General features: G+C 40.6%; 1 protein-coding gene across 4 annotated transcripts in view; it reads right to left on the minus strand.

The window, feature by feature from the left end:
* Window positions 1–3,091: 3,091 nt before the first annotated feature.
* Window positions 3,092–20,231, minus strand: part of SYNRG (synergin gamma) — a 44,475-nt gene continuing 27,335 nt past the window's right edge. For 2 of the 4 annotated variants that reach the window (XM_072881762.1, XM_072881765.1), the window contains 8 exons: window positions 14,143–14,739; window positions 13,624–13,787; window positions 12,831–12,884; window positions 11,991–12,087; window positions 11,554–11,702; window positions 8,567–8,677; window positions 8,079–8,114; window positions 3,092–7,051 (listed from right to left, as the gene is read on the minus strand). In XM_072881762.1, coding sequence (XP_072737863.1) covers window positions 6,920–7,051; window positions 8,079–8,114; window positions 8,567–8,677; window positions 11,554–11,702; window positions 11,991–12,087; window positions 12,831–12,884; window positions 13,624–13,787; window positions 14,143–14,739 — 1,340 coding nt within the window. In that variant the 3' untranslated portion in view covers window positions 3,092–6,919. Of the gene's footprint in view, window positions 7,052–8,078; window positions 8,243–8,566; window positions 8,678–11,553; window positions 11,703–11,990; window positions 12,088–12,830; window positions 12,885–13,623; window positions 13,788–14,142; window positions 14,740–20,231 lie in introns of those variants that run through there. The other 2 variants (XM_072881763.1, XM_072881764.1) reach the window with 2 other exon arrangements.

Consider the following 20,231-nt stretch of genomic DNA (forward strand, 5'->3'; position numbering starts at 1 on the left):
GAGTGAAGTCAGTCCATGTCGGCCACAAGTAAAATAAAATTTGAATTATTCAAATCAAATAAATACAAGATCCTTTTTCACTCATTCCATGCCAGGGCAATAGTCCTGGAATACACTTACACTACTGAAAAATGCTGGTGTTTTTTGTGGGTGGAAAGTAAACAGAGATCTTGTCCAAACGTGGCTCAAGACAGAAGCGAGAGGTTAACCCTCCCCGCACTGGACAGCCAAAGAAACATTTAGGAAACTGTGTGTGCATGGCCCCCTTCCAAAGGGGCTGGGCTGTGTTTTCTAATACTCAGTCAACCAGTAAATTGGAAGTAGGTAAAACCGCTTGATTACTTAGCTCTAAGTATGGTCGTGATCTGCCTTAGCCCATTTCTAAATCACTTCATTACGTCCTCAAGGTTATGTTGCATTCTAGAATTATTCTGCGCAAAATGGCGATCTGTTCAACCTCCCGGACAAGGATGGCTTTACGGAGAAGGCTTTGCCTTGTTCTGCATGCGACGAGAACGATTCCAACCCGAGACGTGGGAGAAGCCTTTCCGTGGCGTAGCCGCTGCCTCCTGGACGTCGCTCCCCTCCCTGCAGATGGGAAGGGACTGGTTTCGTTGGAGTGTAACTGGGCCACCAGGAGAGCAAGGCAGAGCAAGGCAAGTCCATTCCTCAATGAGACATTTGTGTCCTCTGTTGCATCTCTGAAGGAGGAATACGCAGATTGCTGGATGCCGAGATAGCTATCTGATTTAAATGAGATTCTATACTTGTAAAAAAAAAAAAATCAATAAAGATTAAACAAGAACATGTGTTGGTTTCCTATTCAGAACTGTCCTAATGTATCTCAAGTAACAGCGAGAACATGGTGTAATACTGAGCAGTGGCTTTAAACAAATCTGGACCTCAGTCTTGAGAAGAATACTGTGATCTGTTCCCATCACTTGGCTAATCAGTTTACAGGCCATCCAGGTGTCCCGCAGTTCCTGATCCTCATCACAAAAGCCAGGCAATTAATTTGGCTATTTCAAAACATTTATCTTCCGACATCCTAGCCGAACAGCTGAGGGTGTAAGGAGCAGCAGCCACAGTTAAAGGTTTTCTCCAAGCTGAACCACGCTGCGTGAGGATTGCAGCACAAGTAGGTTTCTGGTTTCCCCAGACTAAAAGCCGCTAGGGCTGAAATAGTTATCACTGATACAGAACTGCTCAAATGGCCTCAACCTCATTTGGATCAGGAGTAAAACCAGACCTGGTTGGAATAAAAGTCTAGATCAGAGTGAATTTGATACGGGGGCTTTGCTCAGCTCCGACCCAGAAGTCAGGTTTCAAATTTACTGCAGAGACAAGAGTTTTACCAGACTGGGCAAATGCCACTTGCTTAAAGTTACTCGCCGGGGGAAGGAAACGGCGCTCAGTAATCCCTAGGCTCCAGTTAGAGGTCCAGCGCGGTCAGCGAGGACAGCTGCAGAAGTTCACAAACTTTAAATTAGGCCCAAGGGCACTTACAGGGGGGGCTTGGTGGCACACGGGCACGTGAGAGCGTTCTGAACCCCTCTGGACAGGGAAGTCACGAGGTTGGCCATAGGTTCCACAAACTGCATTAACGCCAAACCTGTGCGTGGAGACACCACTGTGAACGGTTACTGCAAAGCCCACAGCATTGCAAGGGCATCCAAAGCCCAAAAGACGTTTCCTGTATGCACTTATATATAGCCCGTTCCCCATATGCACTTATATATAGCCCGTTCCCCCTGCAAACCCTTCTTTTATCCGGTATCCAGGACGCACGTAGACAAAACCGCACATAAAAAACGCCAAATACTTCCACATCGTTTTTTCCAACAATATCAACACATGGATCTCGGCGTCCTTCCGTATCACAAGTACAAAGCGCAGTCCCGCGCTGGCAGAGGGAGATCTCCTCCTGCTTCTGCAGATGAGCAAGGAGGAAGTTTTGGCCCGCTGAAATAAAAGTGAGTTTTGCCAGCAGCTGCGTCCCGTTCGGGTTTCATGGTTGTGTCTCTTGGCCCCGGTTTCAGTGACAAACAAGCATCATAGGAGACTGACTATCCATTTAAAAAAATACACTTCACTCATCACTATTTTTATCATGAGTTAAACTGCGCTAGGGAAATGGTAAGTAAGAAAAGGAACTAGAGATTAAAAATCAAGACTAATCACTAGTCCGGAGGCATTCTGAAAGGATGACATTTCGAAGGGAAAAAAATACTAAAAACTGAAATCTGCTTTCAAAATTAAACTTTACCTAAAAAATGGACTGTGTATAATTTAACAGTATTTTCTCTATAAAAATTGGAAGGTAAAAATTCTCCATTTTGAATAATTATATATACTTTATACACCTATAAGTACCTAGGGGAGGGGAAGATGTTCAGCCAAGAAAGCATCAAGACTGGCTTTTAAACAAAAAGGAAAGTTAGACCTATAAAAAGTGTAATTGCCTAATAAAGCACATTATGAAATAAAGAATTCACCTGAAATAATACCCATTGAGATTACATTACGGAGAAGTACAATGGTATTAATACCTGTAGGTATTGCTTTGCAAAGTCAATTTTGTTAAAATTGTGTACATTCTAAGAGAAGATATTTTACATGAGTGTCTGTCCCCCTGTCCTCCCCCCAAAATCCAGTTTTTCATGCATCCTCAGATCTATAGAAACCAAAGAAGAGAGTTAAACCACAGTTTAACTCCGGATTGCTGCGAGCACACCAGTGGGATTTGAGGGGAAGATCATTCTTCCTGCTCCCCACGGGCTTTCCCAAACGGAGAGTATCTTAAGCGCTTGCAGAATATTTTATATGTTATTCGGTGAGGCATCTTTCAAATCCTAGCCACAAAGAAGGTTTCACTTACACAGCTTCATTATGTTTAAGGCCCTTTTTGTCAACCTTTCAAGGCTTCTCCCGCGTCACGGGAGGGCTTCTCCCTGCCCGTGTATTTCTGCAGAGCTCTCACCGGAGATGACAGCCTTTGGGTACCAGCAAGGAGCAAAAGCAACATTTTTTTCTGGCTGCGTCCTGGAACAAGCCACTTCACAAGTTGGTCAGATATGAAATGAGCTCTTTATTGAAAACAAGGTTTGAATCTCAACGAAGGATTTATAAAGCATTGCAAGAATTAAGGAAGTAAACAATGTACTAAAGTCCATTAATAACACTTATTCTCATTGGATTTAAAATACCAGCAGTGGCTCCAGCATAGCACAAACCAAAACAGCTCCAACTACTAATCGCAAAACCACTTCTACAAGACAAATAACATTCACCCAGAGGGAAGAAAAAAGAGTCACAACATAAAGACAAGTTTTCTGACCACTTTTCTTCATAATATTATGACATTTATATTTTAATATTGAGAACTGGAATTAAATACAGGCCCAGGGAGCGAAAAAGTCTTTCAGAAGAAGTAGTTTGTCCAATAGCAGCTTTTATTGAAAAGGCGGTTTTTGTTTCAAGTTTAATTAATCTGACATGCGGCTAACTAGAAATCGGCGCATTCCATGGGTTTTCATGAACTTCTTTCTCAACCTTAGGTCGAACTTCGCTATTGCTTCACATATATACCGCACGACTTGCAAGGAAGGGGCGGCTCAGAACAAACCCAGGTGAAGAGAAGCTGCTGTCAGAGAGGGAAAGTCAGCAAATGGCCAAGTGCAGAACGGAACAATTCCCACGCCACAAATAACCTCCAAGCGGCTACAGCCGATACGGGCCAGCAAGCTTGGGGGACACTCAAACCAAACCACGGCAATGGACGGGCAGGGGAATAGGCCGGAGCAGTCCGCTCGCTCCCCCCACCAAGGAAAAACTGCAACACACGAAGGCAGCACAGAAGCATCAGGAATACAGCCGGGCAAAGTGATATATACATTATATAACCAAGCGAATAATCTGTTAAAATTCCAAATATACACAAATACATAGAAAAATCACTTTCCGTAGGTAACCCCAAGGCAGCTCCAGAGAACACATACATTAAAAAAAAAAAACAGAAAACCACATTTCTCACTTTTTTCCTAGTGAAAGAATACATGCAGAAAAAACAGTTACATTTATAAAATTCAACCCAAACCAAAGCAAAAGGCAGTGTGTCCATTAGCCTGTATGCAAAGGAAGCAGGGGAACGTGGTCTGTTACAATGCACTGTAGAAAATACTGTAACCTTGGATACAGATTGCAAGGACACTGGGCTTTGGCTGGCAATGTAATATCTGAGAAGATGCCGAATGCCACAGTGAGTCATCTTAATGACTAGGATATGTAAGGGAGATGATCCTCATTGTGCAATGCCTTTATCAAGGGTATCTACCTGCAAAACATTTGGTGTATTCCCATGACGTCACGGTGTTCAGTTCAGAAGAACGCTTTCTGCTTGCCACACACACAGTAATGTTGCCTGCTGCTTTCCCTTCTGTAGGGAGCAAGCAAGCGGTAGTGTCATACTTCAGTAAGCTCTGCTGCAATTATAATTGTAAATGTCGATTCCTTATTTTTATGGGCCAAAAGACGCGCTGGATACATCTCAGAGAGGGAACTTACTTGCTTAACAAGTACAAGAGAAACATCACTAAAAAATGCCTTTATGGCAATATAGCTGGTACTGTATGTGAAATACTGGTTGCTTTAAGTTTCACATTGTGGCCTCTTTTATTTGTGGCATTCTCTTTTAATTAGAAAAAAAATCCTATCTAGCTAAGTGTTCAGGAACTGTGGTGGAAACCCACGCTAACAATAAACTCCCTTTTCCCAATATAGCATTTCATAAGCAACAGCCTTTGCGTCAGCCAGATACTCAAAACCACTTGAGAAGTCCCCTTGCTACCGGCAAGACGAGGCATTTGCTTGAAGTCAGACAATGCTTAAGTGCTTCTGTAAGCCAGTATGCAAAAGCGAGCGCTGGCTCACTGTGCTGAGCAGACCCCAAACATCCATAGGGATACTGGCCCTGGGGATGCATACAGCAGCCCCTAATTACAATGGAAAACAACGTATGTGGTCAAAAGCTATGGTGCTGACTGCTGTGACTATTTCACACCTAATAAATGAAACAGAGAGCAAGCAATGAGTGACTGCCCTTTTTTTGATAATTACTGGGCAACAGAAGGCAGGCAGTCACTGTCACACTACTGAAAATCTGCCACCTGATTAGCTTGAGCTTGCGACTGGAGGCACAAGTTGCTTCTTTTATGAATGAGCTAATTTCAGGCAGCAGAAAGATTTATTTTAATTTGTGTAAATAAGGGGCCAGGCACCTAGCACTCTCATTAGCCAAGACTGTTTCATTTGATATAATTAATAGTTTAGTATAACTAAGCCCCCTCCCCCTTTTTTTTTTAAATACGAAGCATCATTTTTCCTCATTGTAATTTCTATTTCAGCAAATAACCACTGGTCAATGTCAGCTACTCACAATGGAGGCAAGATTAACTTGGAAAAGCTGTTGATATCTTTGGAGAGAAGGGAGATTTTCTAGAGATCTGAGAAACTTAAGTTAAAGAATTAAGAAGCAAGTTGTACCCGATGGATATACACCCCACTTCATTCACTGCAGACTGAGTAAGACTGTAGAGTGATAAGGCTCTTGTAATAATGCCATGAAGCTCCCACTAGGTTTAACATTCTGTAACTAGCACTAAAGCTGATCGCTCTGTCATCTGGATATTGTATCTGAAGAGAGAATCAGGTACTTCAGATGTACGGGGAACATTTTGTGATAGTCTATTATACTAACCTCCTCCTGTCCAGATATGTGTGCCTACCACAAGCAACGAAACGGCAGGTGTGCAATAGCCTGCTTCAGAAAACAGCCTGCTTGAGAAGAGCAGCTTCAGTGCTAAATCACACCCACCCCTAGCAGGAGCTAAGGGCCATCTTGTGCTGCCAGTTCTGAGTCAGAGAAACACGTTATTACAGATAGCACTAGACTGCACAAGTTACACGCAGGCATCCCATCAAGAAAAGCGTATTAATGTCCAAAAAAGGTTTTATATATATATATACACACACACAGGAGCAGACACGCTGTATCAGTGGAGTCCAATTTTCAACGGTGATGCAGCCATACAACTACCAAAGGGCCAGGTGGAACACAACAAATCATACCTGTAGTTCAGGACAAGTCCAAGGAAGGAGTTTGTCTGTATTTATAACAGAGTACCAAAGACTACAAGTTTTAAAATCCAGCTGCCTGTACTAAAGAATCCAGATGTTATAGGGAAAAGTTCGACAATTTTTTTCAAGTCCTTATCCCCCAGTACTAACCAGTTATGCATACAAATACAGTATAATTTACAACACAGAACAGTGGAAGTATAAATATACAACAGCTCTCTGCAGTCTCATTCCTTTTAAGTCAATAATTCATTTTGCCTTGAAAGTTACTGTGACTCGTGCATTGTATGCACTGTAATATTATAGCAGCAAATACTTAAAGAAAAACATCATGGTCCATATACCAAAAACATTAAAGAAAAGATTTGTTTGCAAATACGTACTTCAAGTATTTAAGTGGTCACTTCTATGCAAATCAGTCTAACATTTCAGTTTTTCTTGGAAGCTAGGTACTGGCCTCTCTCAGAGGTTTATGCACTTGGTTAGCAGACTGCTTTTTAGACAAAGGCTAACCCACTTTCATCTTGAGAAAGACTGAAATGCCGCATTTTTTGCCACACTACCTTTTTTTCTGGTTATTTCTGAAACCCTGGCCATTTCAAGTGAAATTCTTCACGAGCAATTTGTATGTGACAGTGGCTTTAACCCGTTACGGTACAAAAATCAAACCAAAACATTTCAAACACTAACCACACCTCGAGCCTTTCCACTTACCCTATCACACCATTTACCCCAAGGGTCCTGCATTATTAGACCCGATACTCCATCTTCAGTGCAACTACTTTCAGAGCAGGTCTGGCAAAATGAGACCTGGAGGTTTTGGCTCCACGCAGTTGATCCAGAAATTTGCACAGCTTGCATGGTATTGGTGCCCTCCATACGCCAGCTTAAAGTTATCCGTTTCCGAATTAAAGGCCTAAAATAACAAGAGTTGAAACACGTGTGACAGTCTCATCTACTCCAGGATCTAGAAACTAGAGTGGAAAATGGGTACGGCACAGGTATCACCCAGAATGGCACAGCATGGTAGGGCCCTCTCACTCTGAACAGACCACCCAATAAACAATATTTTATTTTAGTCTGCAAAGTGTTTGCAGGTGGACAAAAACTCCAGCCATCACACCTGATGCACACTTTGCCTGTTACACCCCGTATTAAGGGAGCCCTCTGGTTAGCACGCTGCCTGATCTGACACCTGGCAACTAACTCACCTTGTTTCATGCATCTTCTACTTCTGCTACGTATCCAGGCAAGATAAACGCTTGTTCTGCCAGCCAGTAGATAGCTACTGCATTTATTTCACTGGCTCAAATTCTGCTGTGATTTAGGCAGGTGCAATTCTTGATATTAGTGGTATTTCAGGTTGAATTGGATCTACTTTCTTCTGTTAATTGGATCTGCTTTGCAACAGGAGCTTCTGAACGGAGTGTGTGAAGCCATGAACGAGCTTAAAGCATCTTGGTGTTTGTTGCTAGGAGATACTTTCCAATGCTTCACAGCTACCTATTTTAAAAAATATTCTAACCCTGTTCCCCACACCCTGGATTTCCTGCAGAGATTTCTAAAAATGCCATTGCCTACTACGTATAGCCAAAAGTCAATATTTGTAGCAAAACTCCCCTACAGTTCCTCCCCTTCTGCAACAGACACACAGGCAGCTACAAATTCAGAAACTCACTGCAGTGAATTTTCTACCACACCACAGAAGTAGCACAAACCCAGAAAGCTGTTCACAAGATACAAGCATGCAGACAAGACAAAGGGGAGGCTCTAGAGCATGTTAGTTGATCGGATCAAGTGTTACGGTCACAAAAAATGACTAGAAGAAAAGGATTCATGATTGGTGCAATTGAGAATGACAGCTGAAGGCCAGTTAGCAGTTCAGCCTTCCACACTCAACTAAGAATGATTCTATAAAGAGTATGTTTTTTACAGGTTCATACTTTTCTAGGAAGCTCTTCCACAGGTTTCTCTTCTTTCTGAAATAACGTTGAAACCAAAAAGTCAGCAAAACTGCCGATATATGTTAATGGGTTGGCATTGCTCTGTACATATCCTGGGATTCCCTCCCAGCTCTGCTAATTGCAATAGTCCCCTCCTGGTGATCCTCAGAGATGCATTTCATAAAGAAAAGTCATGAAAAGATTTTTATTTAAAAAAATATATATATACTTTTTAAGTCTTAGTATCCCAGTTTCCTCCCCATTATGAACAATTTAACTCAACCCTTTATCCACATCTGTGTCACACCCAAAGCCCAATGAATATAGGACATTGACTATTTGAGTCCCATCTATAGGTCAGATTTTGCCTTTGCCACTTCCAGTTACAAATTATAGCCGTGAAAATTTTTTAAATACACCCAAGACCTAAATGAAAGTCCAAACTGTAAATTAAAAATTAGTTTAACAGTAGAGGCCATTATACTTACTTTACTTCTTGAATCCACGTTTAGGAGGCACACTCCACAGGCAAGATCTTGGGCATTTTTAATCCCTGGACGCAGCATACAAGAAGAGAAATCCAGTGAGTTTTCATCTGGCTAAAGAAACAAGACAATAAAATTTAGGCATTCTCAGTGACTGAAGAAGTTTCAGACATCATGATAAAAATTATTGATCTGGTTGCTACCAAGAGCCACGGTATCACAACCGGCAACACGGCAGGGATGACATATTTCATTTTCTCAAACTGATGCGTGATTTAATCAAGGCCATTAGTATGTATTTGCAATCCTGCTATGCAATCTCCATCAGCATTAATTTATAGCACTCAAGCTCTTGAAAAAGGGTTAGACTACAAAGGAAGGAATTCTTAAGTTCCACGTTCCCACATCAAAAGGGGAAGAAAGTTCTGAGGAAAGAGCCCAGGCGGCGGCTGCTACATTTCAACTGCAGCGTATTAAGAACTGGCCGAAGATAAACAGTGGTATGCAACAACTATTTGTGCAGCTGCAAGGAAACGAGCCATCGGCCAGCACAGCTTTCACGAGTTTGTATTTGAAGTAGTGTCTGTATCAGTGTTTATTGTCCTGAATTCCGTATTATTGCCTGATCAAAAAAGGGCAGTTGTTATTCTTTCTGAAGGTTTTTCTGAAGCTAGAATATGGCACGGCAGTACAAAATGGGATATTAAGGTTAACCGAAGCATAGAAGAATTAAGGTCACCAGCCATACACAAGCTCAGGTTAAAGCGAGGCAAAGGATGGGGGAATAAGCCTGCAAATAAGTAATAAATTAGTATAGTCATTTTTCCGGTACACAATCTTACATTTCAGCCACAGGATAAATGATAATTTAAAACTTTGCATAAGGATGGTATAAAACTGTGGAAGCTTTGCTTGCAGATAGTAGTGCAAATAAAAACAATGACTAGAAATGCAAGAAGCTTAAAAAAATGGTGTGATCACGGAACACGTGTACTCTTAATCCATACTCTAGGTATGCTGATCATGCTCCCCTGCTGAATGGCTGGAGAATAATTGGAATCCTGAAAAAAAACACCCTTTAATCTTTAAGTAGATCAATCAAATTAATAAAGGCACTCTAATATTTGTTTACCAAACGCATGAGTGAAGCAAATGAGAAGGTCATCCTGTAATTTGCAGTGAAAAACCACAAGGCTGTGCATAAAATTACCTTGTAACAAAATCCTTTAAAAGATAAAATTAACCTTCCAAGCACATGCCTCTGAGCTAGAATACTTCTCTCTACTTAATTGGCACTTCTGCATCATTTGGGATATGTGACTGCAACACCAGGGGAAGAAGGTATGGTTCCACACCTTCCAGTGACCCAGGTGGAGAAGAGAAACAAAAAGGACTGATTCGGAGAGCTACAGGAGTCAGGAGTCCCTGTCTTTTAGGTAAATTCAGAGGTACTGTGTGTATATGAGAAGTCATCATTCACAGCTCCAGTATGCTTAAAATTTAGCTGGACTGCTACCAGCCAGGAGCCGCCGCAGCTCGGAGGACACGTGGCCAAGCTTTGGACTTCAAGGTAATCCCTGTAATCTTCCAAGGAAAAGCACTTTAAGAACTGAATTTTAATCCACTTGCTTAAATCAGGAGAGGATCCTGATAGCTTTTTAGATTGTTACTATCAACAATGCCAGAGTTCAAACAGATGAATCCCAGCCTATCAACTTCATCTGCCAAGCAGTAAAATATTGACAGTATAAATTTCATACTATGACAGGCTTTGTGCAACACAGGACATCACCAAAAATACCTCCTTGCCACCGCTGTTTGTACTGGAGAGGATTAAAGTGTGTAAAAAGTGTGTAAAAAGGGACCGATCATTTATAATGTTTGTGTTGCAGGGAATGACAGTGAGCTGAAGATGGCTATTTCAAGCAGAAACCAAGTACTCTGGGCCTTATTTATAAAGAAGTGTTTATTGGGGAGCAAAAATCTTTAGTGGCCATAGTTGCATTGCAAGAAGGAAGCCACAACTTAAAATGTTCACTGAAAACATAACCATGGTAATGATCTGCTTATGGATGCTTGATGCGATGTACTGATACCAACTAAGAGTTAAAGACTCCTTGGGTATATACTGAGTTAAAGGGATCCATCATGCAAGACGATATCAAGCACCTACAGACGGATGATTCCCTAAAAATATGAGTTTTACCGTGGTTAAAGAAAGTAATTTTGCACATTGTATTTCCCGCAACATACATACACAAAAAAGTGCAAGGTATTTAATGGCAAGGTGATTTTCTTGCCTTCTAATTGTGCGTATTCTGTACCTGGCCCCAACGTGCCCCTCTTTTTCCCAGTTCCTTTGCAGACCCTTCCCATGGGGTGCTCCTTCTCTTAAAGGCCACCCCTCAGGCAGCCCCTCCCCATCCCTCCTTGTAACACTCGCCCAGTTATGGAGAAAGCTCTCAAGCTCCTACCAGGCTGTCTCAGAGCAATTGAGCTTTTTCTGGCAGTTCTATTCAGAGGAGGAAAAGCTATTTAGTCTGTAGCAGGAACCAAAACAAACTTAGGCATTTCCAAATGCAGAGAGAAAGGGAAACAGTTTAGTTATTCCTGTGTTGCTACATTGTGTGCTCCTGTATTGTGAGCATTAAAACTAATTGCAGGGATATTACAAAGACAAGATATGTCCATATTATTCTGGCTTCGTAAAATGGCTTATTTAGATTTTACTGAATTTCCCTTACTGCAGAGGTCCATGGACACATAGGATGTGTCATCTAAATCATTAAGACACTAAGTAAGATAACATCACGTTTGTACATAAATAACAGTTTTCTTACAGAGAGCTTTAAGCTGGATTTTACGAATAAGTGCACTTCCATTTCGTAAGAGAAAACCAGAAACTGTACAGTTAGGACACCCCGTGAAGTCACTTTACATATAATTATGACATTTCTTTTAGTAAAGACATAGCTTATTTTTGGTCTTACCGTTAAAGCAGCAAGTGACATGAAGCTTATTAGGTTGTTCCACACTTTATCAATATCCTTCAGCAGCTGCTGGAGTTTCTCACTACAAACAGCAGTTGCTTTGATACCCAGTTCAACTCTCTTCGTTACTCTGTAGACTTCAACAACCCCTGTTGATATAAAACACAGCGCAGGATTGCAGAGAATTCACTGCAAGCACAGGTTCCTGAAACTGTAACTCAGAAATAGCACAGAATAGGCACGGCACAGGAAAGGTGGTCATGGATGGTTATTTCAAAGTAGTAATTACATTTATTTACCAGAAGGGTTTTGTTCGGTATTTCGGTGCAGGCAAAGATTAAGCTAAAAAGCAATACCATTTCGGAAATAGTGATTATATATTACCGTTTTTCAGAGGAGAACTTTCAATGTAAGAGGCATGGTAAATTAAAACATACCTAGTAAATATTCCATGCCTTGAGCAGACTGGATAACTTCAGTGCAAACAGATGAACTACTTATTCCATTTAAGGTATCATTTGCTTTCTTTATGACCTGGTGGAAATGAATTTCATAAAACGATGGTGTTATCTACCTTAAAATAATTATTACGAACAAGATTGTCCACAACAGAAACTGTTATACAAAAAAGGAGGCAAATTAAATAAGAAATAATTGCCATACTCCATCACATGTTTTTATATATTCATGATGTAACTACAAGTAGATCAAGGGAAAAGTATGACCATTTAAAACCTTAACATATTCCCCCAAATATTTTCATTACCAAAATAAGTTTTAAGAGTATGCATGCATTGCTATCTAGTTTAATAACAGCATTCACAGTTTTGGCTGTCTAATACTCAAATGCAAAGAAGAAATTTTAAGGAAAACTAATCTGGCTGTGAAACATCTGACACCCGTTACCAGAAAATTAATGGCCCCTCCGCACAGCACATTAAACAAGCCTGTTTCTCAAGAAGTGCTGAAGAGCCAGATGCTGGTATCAACGCCCCAAACAACATGCCTTACTGGGCACTCAAAACACAGGAACACCAAATTAACTCATTAACTTGAAAATTTAGGCAAAAGCCAAACTAATCACAAATGACAGGGAGATTAGTATAGGATCTTTAACTGAGGAGGTAATGCTTCTGCTGTGTGACAGCTTTTGGTTTAAAAATTGTAATCCACTTGGGCTGATTCACACCCTTTCTATGCCTACATGGTCTTAAACACTGGATGAGGTGGTACCTACAGGAAGGAGGAAAAGGTTTCGGAGGAGACTATACACTTACTTGCAGGGCACTCTCCAAGCATCTTTGCCATTCATATGCATACCTCTCACTTTCCTATTTGAAAGAAAAGGACAGTCTGAATCTTGTTCCCACACACATTTCCCTTTCTCCTATCACAACAGACATACAGTAGACAGGTATTTTAAGAGACTATTTGCAGATTAGCTATGTAAACTTTTAACATACGTATTCCTAATTTTTCCCCCATTCTTTAAATATTCTCTTTGCACCTGAACTCTAAAATTTGATTTCTGGGAGTTAGAACTAGTTTCAAAAGGAAGAACATATACGAATGGACAAAAAGTTTGCATTGCACATATCTACTCCCGACACATTTGTTACAGGTTTGCTGTTCTAGAAACGGGGATTAGCAGAATTTAATCTGAGTCCGTTTCCCATCTATTCTCAAGATGAGCAAGAGAAGTAACTACCACACAGCCAAAAAAGTTAAGCCATTTCCCAAAGCCAATGGTCTCAGTGCCAAAGCTGGGATTAGATTTAAGTTGTAACTAATTTCCAGTTACAAGCTTAGACTGCAAGGTCAAGTGATTCTGACTGACTTTCAGACAACAGCATTGTTTTCCCACTTCACAAGACTTTAAAGACAGGAAAGAAGAAACCTCTTTTATGAGCAGTTTCCAATCAAAACATTTAACCTCACCCAGATGCCATCTTAGAATCATACCCTAAATTCAAACAGCTGAAGTCCCCAAGAGCTGGGATACAGAACACCCTTGATATCATACTGATGAAAGTCATTGCCAATTTACGTGTATTCCAGATAATTCCTTACCTCAACTTCCCCAGTCAAGTCTTTGTACTTGTCTCTGATGACAGGCAAAGCAGGCTTCTCACTTAGAGTATTTGAACGATCTCTAAATGGCTGTTCCAAAACCGGTAAAGGTGAAGAGCGACTTATTTCTCGGTCACCTAGGCTTAAGCTCCTTTTATGAGACCCTAAAAAGTTAGGATATAAACAAGTCAGTCTTTTACTCATAAAGGCACAGACTACTGCAAATGAATAAAGTAGTAGCAAGGGATGCACTACTACTCCAGAAGACCAAAGCCTTCTATTTACTTGGTGACTGGTGCAAATTTCCGCAGTTCCTCAATTCTTAAAATTTTTTGGCACAAAATTTTTTTTCTTCTAGAATGAGACCTGCTCCAAAAGCAATAGAAATCAATGAGAAGATTCAGCTTGTTTCCAGTAGCCTTTGGAACAATCCCCATGGGCTAATTTATAATTTGATTAGAAAATTAGCCTTTGATAAGCACATGCATTATGAGCTTCCTGCACCCTGAGCAGGCTTACCTTGAACAGACAGGTCAAAGGTAGCCAGTTCACTCTTGATCATTTCTTCACTAGATTTCACCTTGCCTTGGGAAGTTGCCACCAAGAAGTCAAACTTGCTGATTTTTGGCTTTTCACTCTGGAATTCTCCAAAGTCATCTGTAGATTCTCTTTGCAGTTCAGAAGAGAGACCACTAGCAAGGAAGTCTGCCTCTTGATTTGTGTCAGCTGCTGCATCCTGTGCTTCTGATGAAGGTCTTGCAAAATCACCAAAGTCTCCAATGTCATCGTCACTTGGAGCGCTGGATATTGGTCCAGAGTCTTTAAAGTTTGCAAAGGCTGCAAAGGAAACATCCTGTAAAGCATCCTCGCTAGAAAAGGTTGTCACTTTGGAAACTGTTGTCATGGTAATGTTTTCTGAACTGCCAAACAAGGTCTCCTTCTTCTGAAGGACAGACGTAGCCGCAGAGGATCCACTTCCTGAAGACTGGACAAAGGAGGAGAGCTTCTTGCCCTGATGAATGTCTTCTTTGTCGGACCAGTCATAGCTTGCCAGGCTGCTCACTGCAGACCCACTGTTATAGCTTCCAAATGGGGCGCATTTTAAGTCATCTATATCTGAGAAAAACAAACCCCTACAATTAGAAGCTGAAGTTGAAACGTTAATCTCTCTACACTGTATAAAAACAACAGCAACTTGCTAAGAATCTTAAAGAACTGCAAGAACAAACACAGTGAACTGTTGTTTCAACGAAGCTTAAACTAGAGTTTGCACAGAAATAATCTGAAGAATACCTAAGCATTTCATACCAAAAAAATCTCCATTTAATAAATGTCAGCCTTGACCTTTGAATATTGCCTTATCTTTTAAGCTGAAAGCCACCATCCCACTATGGGTAGTGAAGAAACACTAGAAAAATAAATGTTTCTAGACAGTACAGGCTGCACAGATCACCAGTTCAGTTTTCTGATGCTGGCTGCAGAATCTACAATTAAAATGTAAATATTAGCAACTCAAACATCTTATTGCATTATTTCCTCTTCTCAAAACCAACCACACAGAAAACTGGGCTAACTTTCCCATTCCCTCTGACACTTTAATTTTATATTCATGCTTTGACACAAATAATGTATAAAAATGTGTTGCAAGAATTTAAAAAAAATAGAAATCCTGTTTAAGCTTATCACAGTTACTGCAGCGCCGCACGGCCGACTCTTCAAACTTACAGGTTCCAAGAATGACATGAATATTGCGAAGATCGTGTTTTAGCTTTTACAAGGTATTTATTCAGTTAAGTATAGAGAAAATCCAATTATTTCGCAGAAAGCTCCAAACTTGTATACTCACCCGGCAATTATATGGGCCAATAGGTTCTTCTCACTGCCATGAGCAGGTATAAGATGTAGCCTGGTGGCTTACATTAGAGCCAGCAAAGGAGCCTACACAGTGACCAGGGTCTGCTGGGCTTTGTCCGCTACTCATTCAACTGATCTTTCACGTTTAGACTAAGATTGATCCATAGCGAAGGCACACAGAGCCAGGGGCTGGGTAGTTTTCATTAAAGCATTCAAAAAAACCAAAAAGCCCTACTATACTACGTTTGGCACTCGTTTTCCAGCATTAACAATTGTCAGTTTGGATTAGATGTTCAGCCGCTGCTCAGTGCCTAGGGTCAAACGGGCTCAAGGTAAAGCAAACCCAAACCAGAAAATATATTCTCTTAGCACCGTTTTAGCTGAGACTCTTTTGATAAACATTACGGTCTCAACTGGCTGGCACGCAGTAGCAGCAACTTGGTTTAATACAGCCAGAACAAGCTGACTTTCCAGACGCCCTCTTTATTCAATCCGGCCACACCAGCCTGAGGATTAAGCCGTTTTAACAAAACATTTCTGCCTTCATTTATTCATTTTACTGGAAGGGGAGAGCGTGTTACGCTTTAGGCTGCTTTCCAGGCATGACCCACATACATAGCTAATTAAAAAGTCCAACAAATATACAATTTAATGATAGAGTTTAACGGCTACTACAATAAAGCGAAAAGGCCCTTTGCAATGGGTAGCGAGGCATGGTGTGTCACCTATCAGATTTTCCTAAGGGATAGTCTTCCTGCAGCTGCTGCATTTGCACATGACAGCATCGCAATAACAAACATTAGCACCTTGCATATACACAGCAAGATTTCAAAGTGCCATTCGAATATTAAATTTGTAGAGCAAGCAGTTTACAGAAGGGTAAACACGAGAGATGAAATCACCTGCTTATGGCAAAACTGAACTGAAAGAAGGCTCCGAGGTGAAAAGGAGCTGACTTGCAAGGGATCAGTAATTTATCACAAGAAACCACACCTTGTGCTCTCAAATATACGGTTTTGTTTAAAGAAGTTAAATGAAAGCTTCGCTAGCATTAAAGAGAGTGCCAGAATAACCTCCAAAATGTTAGCCAACTGTAATTAATCCTGGGATCTTGAAAATACCACAGTGTACTAGGCAACCTCTTTTTTTTTTTTTTTAATTTGTGTTGACTCCAAAACCCAGGAAAAATTTAAGCATCGCTATTGTTTCGGTGTTCGCCAGGAAATGAAAAGAAAGAGCGATGATCCTACTGCGAAGATCTGCACAATCTATTGTGAATGATTTCTTTGATAACTGGGAAGAGTTTGAGGTAAAAACACATCCTAAAGGACCAGGTGCGCGTACTCCTGGTCTGATCCTGGCTCAGGGACAGGCAGGACGAGCAGCAGGCTTCGGTGGGAATCCTGAACTCCCCAGGCTTCGCCTGCAATCAATAGGTCACGGCAGGGAAGGCAGAACAATATTTTAATTATTCACAAAGATTCAAGATTCTCTACGTGAATTCATGCAGACATGAAACCCATCTGCATAGGTGTAAGAGCCGAGATGAAATGTAATAGTTCAATTCTATACATTTTATTTATTTGGACAGTTACTCTGGTGAATAAACTTTCCTAAGAGGATTATATTACAGGAAAAATACTGTGTTCAGAGACAAAGTGTTTACAGCTAAAGCAGTCCTAAAACAATTTATTGAAAAGTATGAAAAATAAGAATGTAAGTGTAACTGTCCATAATCCAAGGTAAACTAGCTTTTATAAGAATTTTTATTATATTGCAAAAAACCCCAACGTTTTGCTGTGCCATGCACTGCACTTCATAGAATCATTTGCCACAAGTTAGATGGTTTTGAATAGAGGAAGTAAAATCATAACCTTTGTCACAGCTACGGCAAAACTAAAGGCTTATCTAAGCTCCTAGCACATTTGCTGCATAATGAAGAGAGGAGCATTCTTCCCCCCCTGGCAGGTAGCAGAGCAACTTGCCACCAGAGTAATAAGCAAAGAAGCAGTTTACTTGTAAAAAGCACTTCTTGGTTGACCCTAGAGAACTCTTCGTGATGTCGGCATCTTTATTATTGGCAAAAAGATTGTTTTATTAAGCAGTGTTAAGAACTGCTCCTCCAATAGCCTTTTTCTTAAAGGCCACAGATACGTTTAATAAATAAAAAAGCTCCACTTAAAATGCTGCGCTTATTGCCTCCAATGTAATAAAAGCTTCATTTTGCTGGTATGGCAATTCAAAATTTATAAAGATGCATGTGTATCAGTAATATTTTCTTCAAAGCAAGAGATGATTAATTGGAAAAAAAATGAATTCCTTTAAGCATCACACTTAGCGAAGACAGATGCTACGGAGCTACCGCCATTTCCTCCTGGAGGATGCTTTTAGTAAGAACAGAATCTGAACTGATGAGAAGCATCAAATTTTATCAAAAAAATGAGCAAAGACTAAATCCATTCAAAAGTCTATGAAAATGCTTTGTTTCGAGGATACACAATCTTTTTTTGCAAGGTTAAAAGTGATTTCTTAGTTAGCATTTTTTTGAGAGCATACAGCAAATTCCCCATCGAAGCAGGGCAAATCTTAAATTGATCATGCGTTAGGAATCCTATAATCCTACCACAAGAGATGTATCAATAGATTTCAGTGAAATATATCATCACAAAACAGTATTCCTTAGTAATCTCCGTAGCAATTCTGTGGTGTCTTCCAGAAACGACACAGCAGGTTTGAGTTTAGTTTTGTTCTAAAAATCCGAAAGCTCTTACGCCCAACATAGTTAAACCACATGTCATTGGCACTGTCAACTTTGCACTGGTGAGACCACAAAACACACCCCAGATTAAATACCCCGGCTATAAATTCTCAAATCACTTAAAGATGGGGGCAGGGTGGGAAGGGTGTGTGTGGGTCTGTAAAAATAAAAGGCAGATCCAGTCAAATATCACGTAACCACATTTTTTTTCCCTTAAAAATATTTTCTAGTGAACCAAGAATGGAAAAAGTGATCTTCACAGTGTCATGCTGGAGTGCAGTAAGTTTCCGAAAGCTTTAGAGACCAAACCTGATTTGTATTTCTTCCAAAGCAAAAGGTTTGAAATATTTACCATTTATTTTCCATTCTGAACTACCCAAACCATAGTCCAACCTGCCTGATCATCACCTGGGGACAGCGACAGCTATACAAGCCAGCCACGCAGCTGCTGGAGAGAGGCAGAGCGATAGCTGCCAAGGAATGTACAGGATAATACTGACAGAGGATGAAATACAGCTAAAACACTGTTTCCCAGTGTTATCTCATCTACAGAAAAAGTTGGCACCCTTCACTTGAGCCAACTATAACAATTTATTTCAACTACCAAGGATTAAGTTATGGCTGGAGGCAATTTACAAGCTGGAGCCTTTAATGTCAACAGTTTAATCATTTAAGGAAAACCCTTGATAGCCTTAGTGACATTCTAAAGAAAACTGAAAAAGACAATTCAGAAGATTGTAATATATTTAGTGATTTTAACCAACACAGGAGACTTTCAAGTTTTTATATTTCAGTTTCTATTAAATTCTGATGGATAAATAGAACTTGTATCATATTTTGGTTGTTAGGGTGATGCAGGTGGTAGCTAGTTCTGTTCCGAGGGGAAGAACATCAACGCACCAAACCCAGAGCTGTTACGCTGGGAACATTACCAGCAGTCTGAGCAAGAAGTCCAGAGACTGACCAGGGACAGGCATCACCACCTCACCACGTCCGCTAGGGCTTCGCCTGATAAAGGCGGAGAGGAAAGCGGGAGAACAGAGAGGCTTGTACGTACTACTGCCATCTGTATCACGCCTATCAGCAATTGGAAAAATTCAAAGCCCATTTCTGGAACAGCGTTAATGATAAGGGAGTTACTCCAATTTACTTTTGTTGAGGATGGCAGTACCTAGCACTGCTAAGGTGGAAACCATCAAGAATGCTGACTGTAAGAAGGAAAGAGGAGAGAAAAGCCTTCAAATCCTGTGGAATTAAAGAATTTGCCAATTATTTTTTAATTATAATGATAAACAACGTTTCACAGCAAAATAAAGACCCCCTGAGCTTGCATTGGAAGTGGAGAGACGGCTCAGCTCAGTCCTGCAGAAGCCCAGGGCAGCTCCTGCGTCTCTGCGCCCTTCAGCTCAGCTTGGAAGGCATTCAGAAAACACGTACGCACCCTCCGCTGTGAGAGGCCTTCGCAGAATAAATAAGTGTTGTTAAGCTCTTCTGTTTGCAGAATTGTACTAAATGAGAGCAAGTGAGTGAATTTGACTGTCAAGTCTGGACAAAAATGTAACGAAGTAGAGAGTCATGAACATTACTCTCCCTCCTCCAGGTGTGATTAACTGAACAAATACTAATAGCACAAGCCCTGCAGAATTAAGTCTCTCAGGTTTATATGCAAGCCTTCAGTTCAAAAAGCTTTAGGGCTAGGCATAACCTACTGGTTCTCCAGAATGAAAGAGGGTGTTGTTTTGGGTTTTTTTCTTTTTCTTTTTTTTTTTTTTTTTTTAATTTTAAAGTCTCTCAAGACTGGCATCAAGAAGAAAAAAAAACAAACGTATTCTGGTTTCTGGTCTGGTTTTTGCTCTTGTGGCAAGGAACTACAAAAACCCACTTTGCGCTGGCGTAACACTTCAACTTTATTCCACATCTCAATTATTTTTAGCTTTTTACCTTGTCCGCTAATTTGACATTAATCCCAAACTGCTAGTGGCTCAGGATTTGGAGG

This window comes from Ciconia boyciana, chromosome 17 (genome assembly GCF_034638445.1).
Source record: "Ciconia boyciana chromosome 17, ASM3463844v1, whole genome shotgun sequence".
In the NCBI taxonomy this organism is placed as follows: domain Eukaryota; kingdom Metazoa; phylum Chordata; class Aves; order Ciconiiformes; family Ciconiidae; genus Ciconia; species Ciconia boyciana.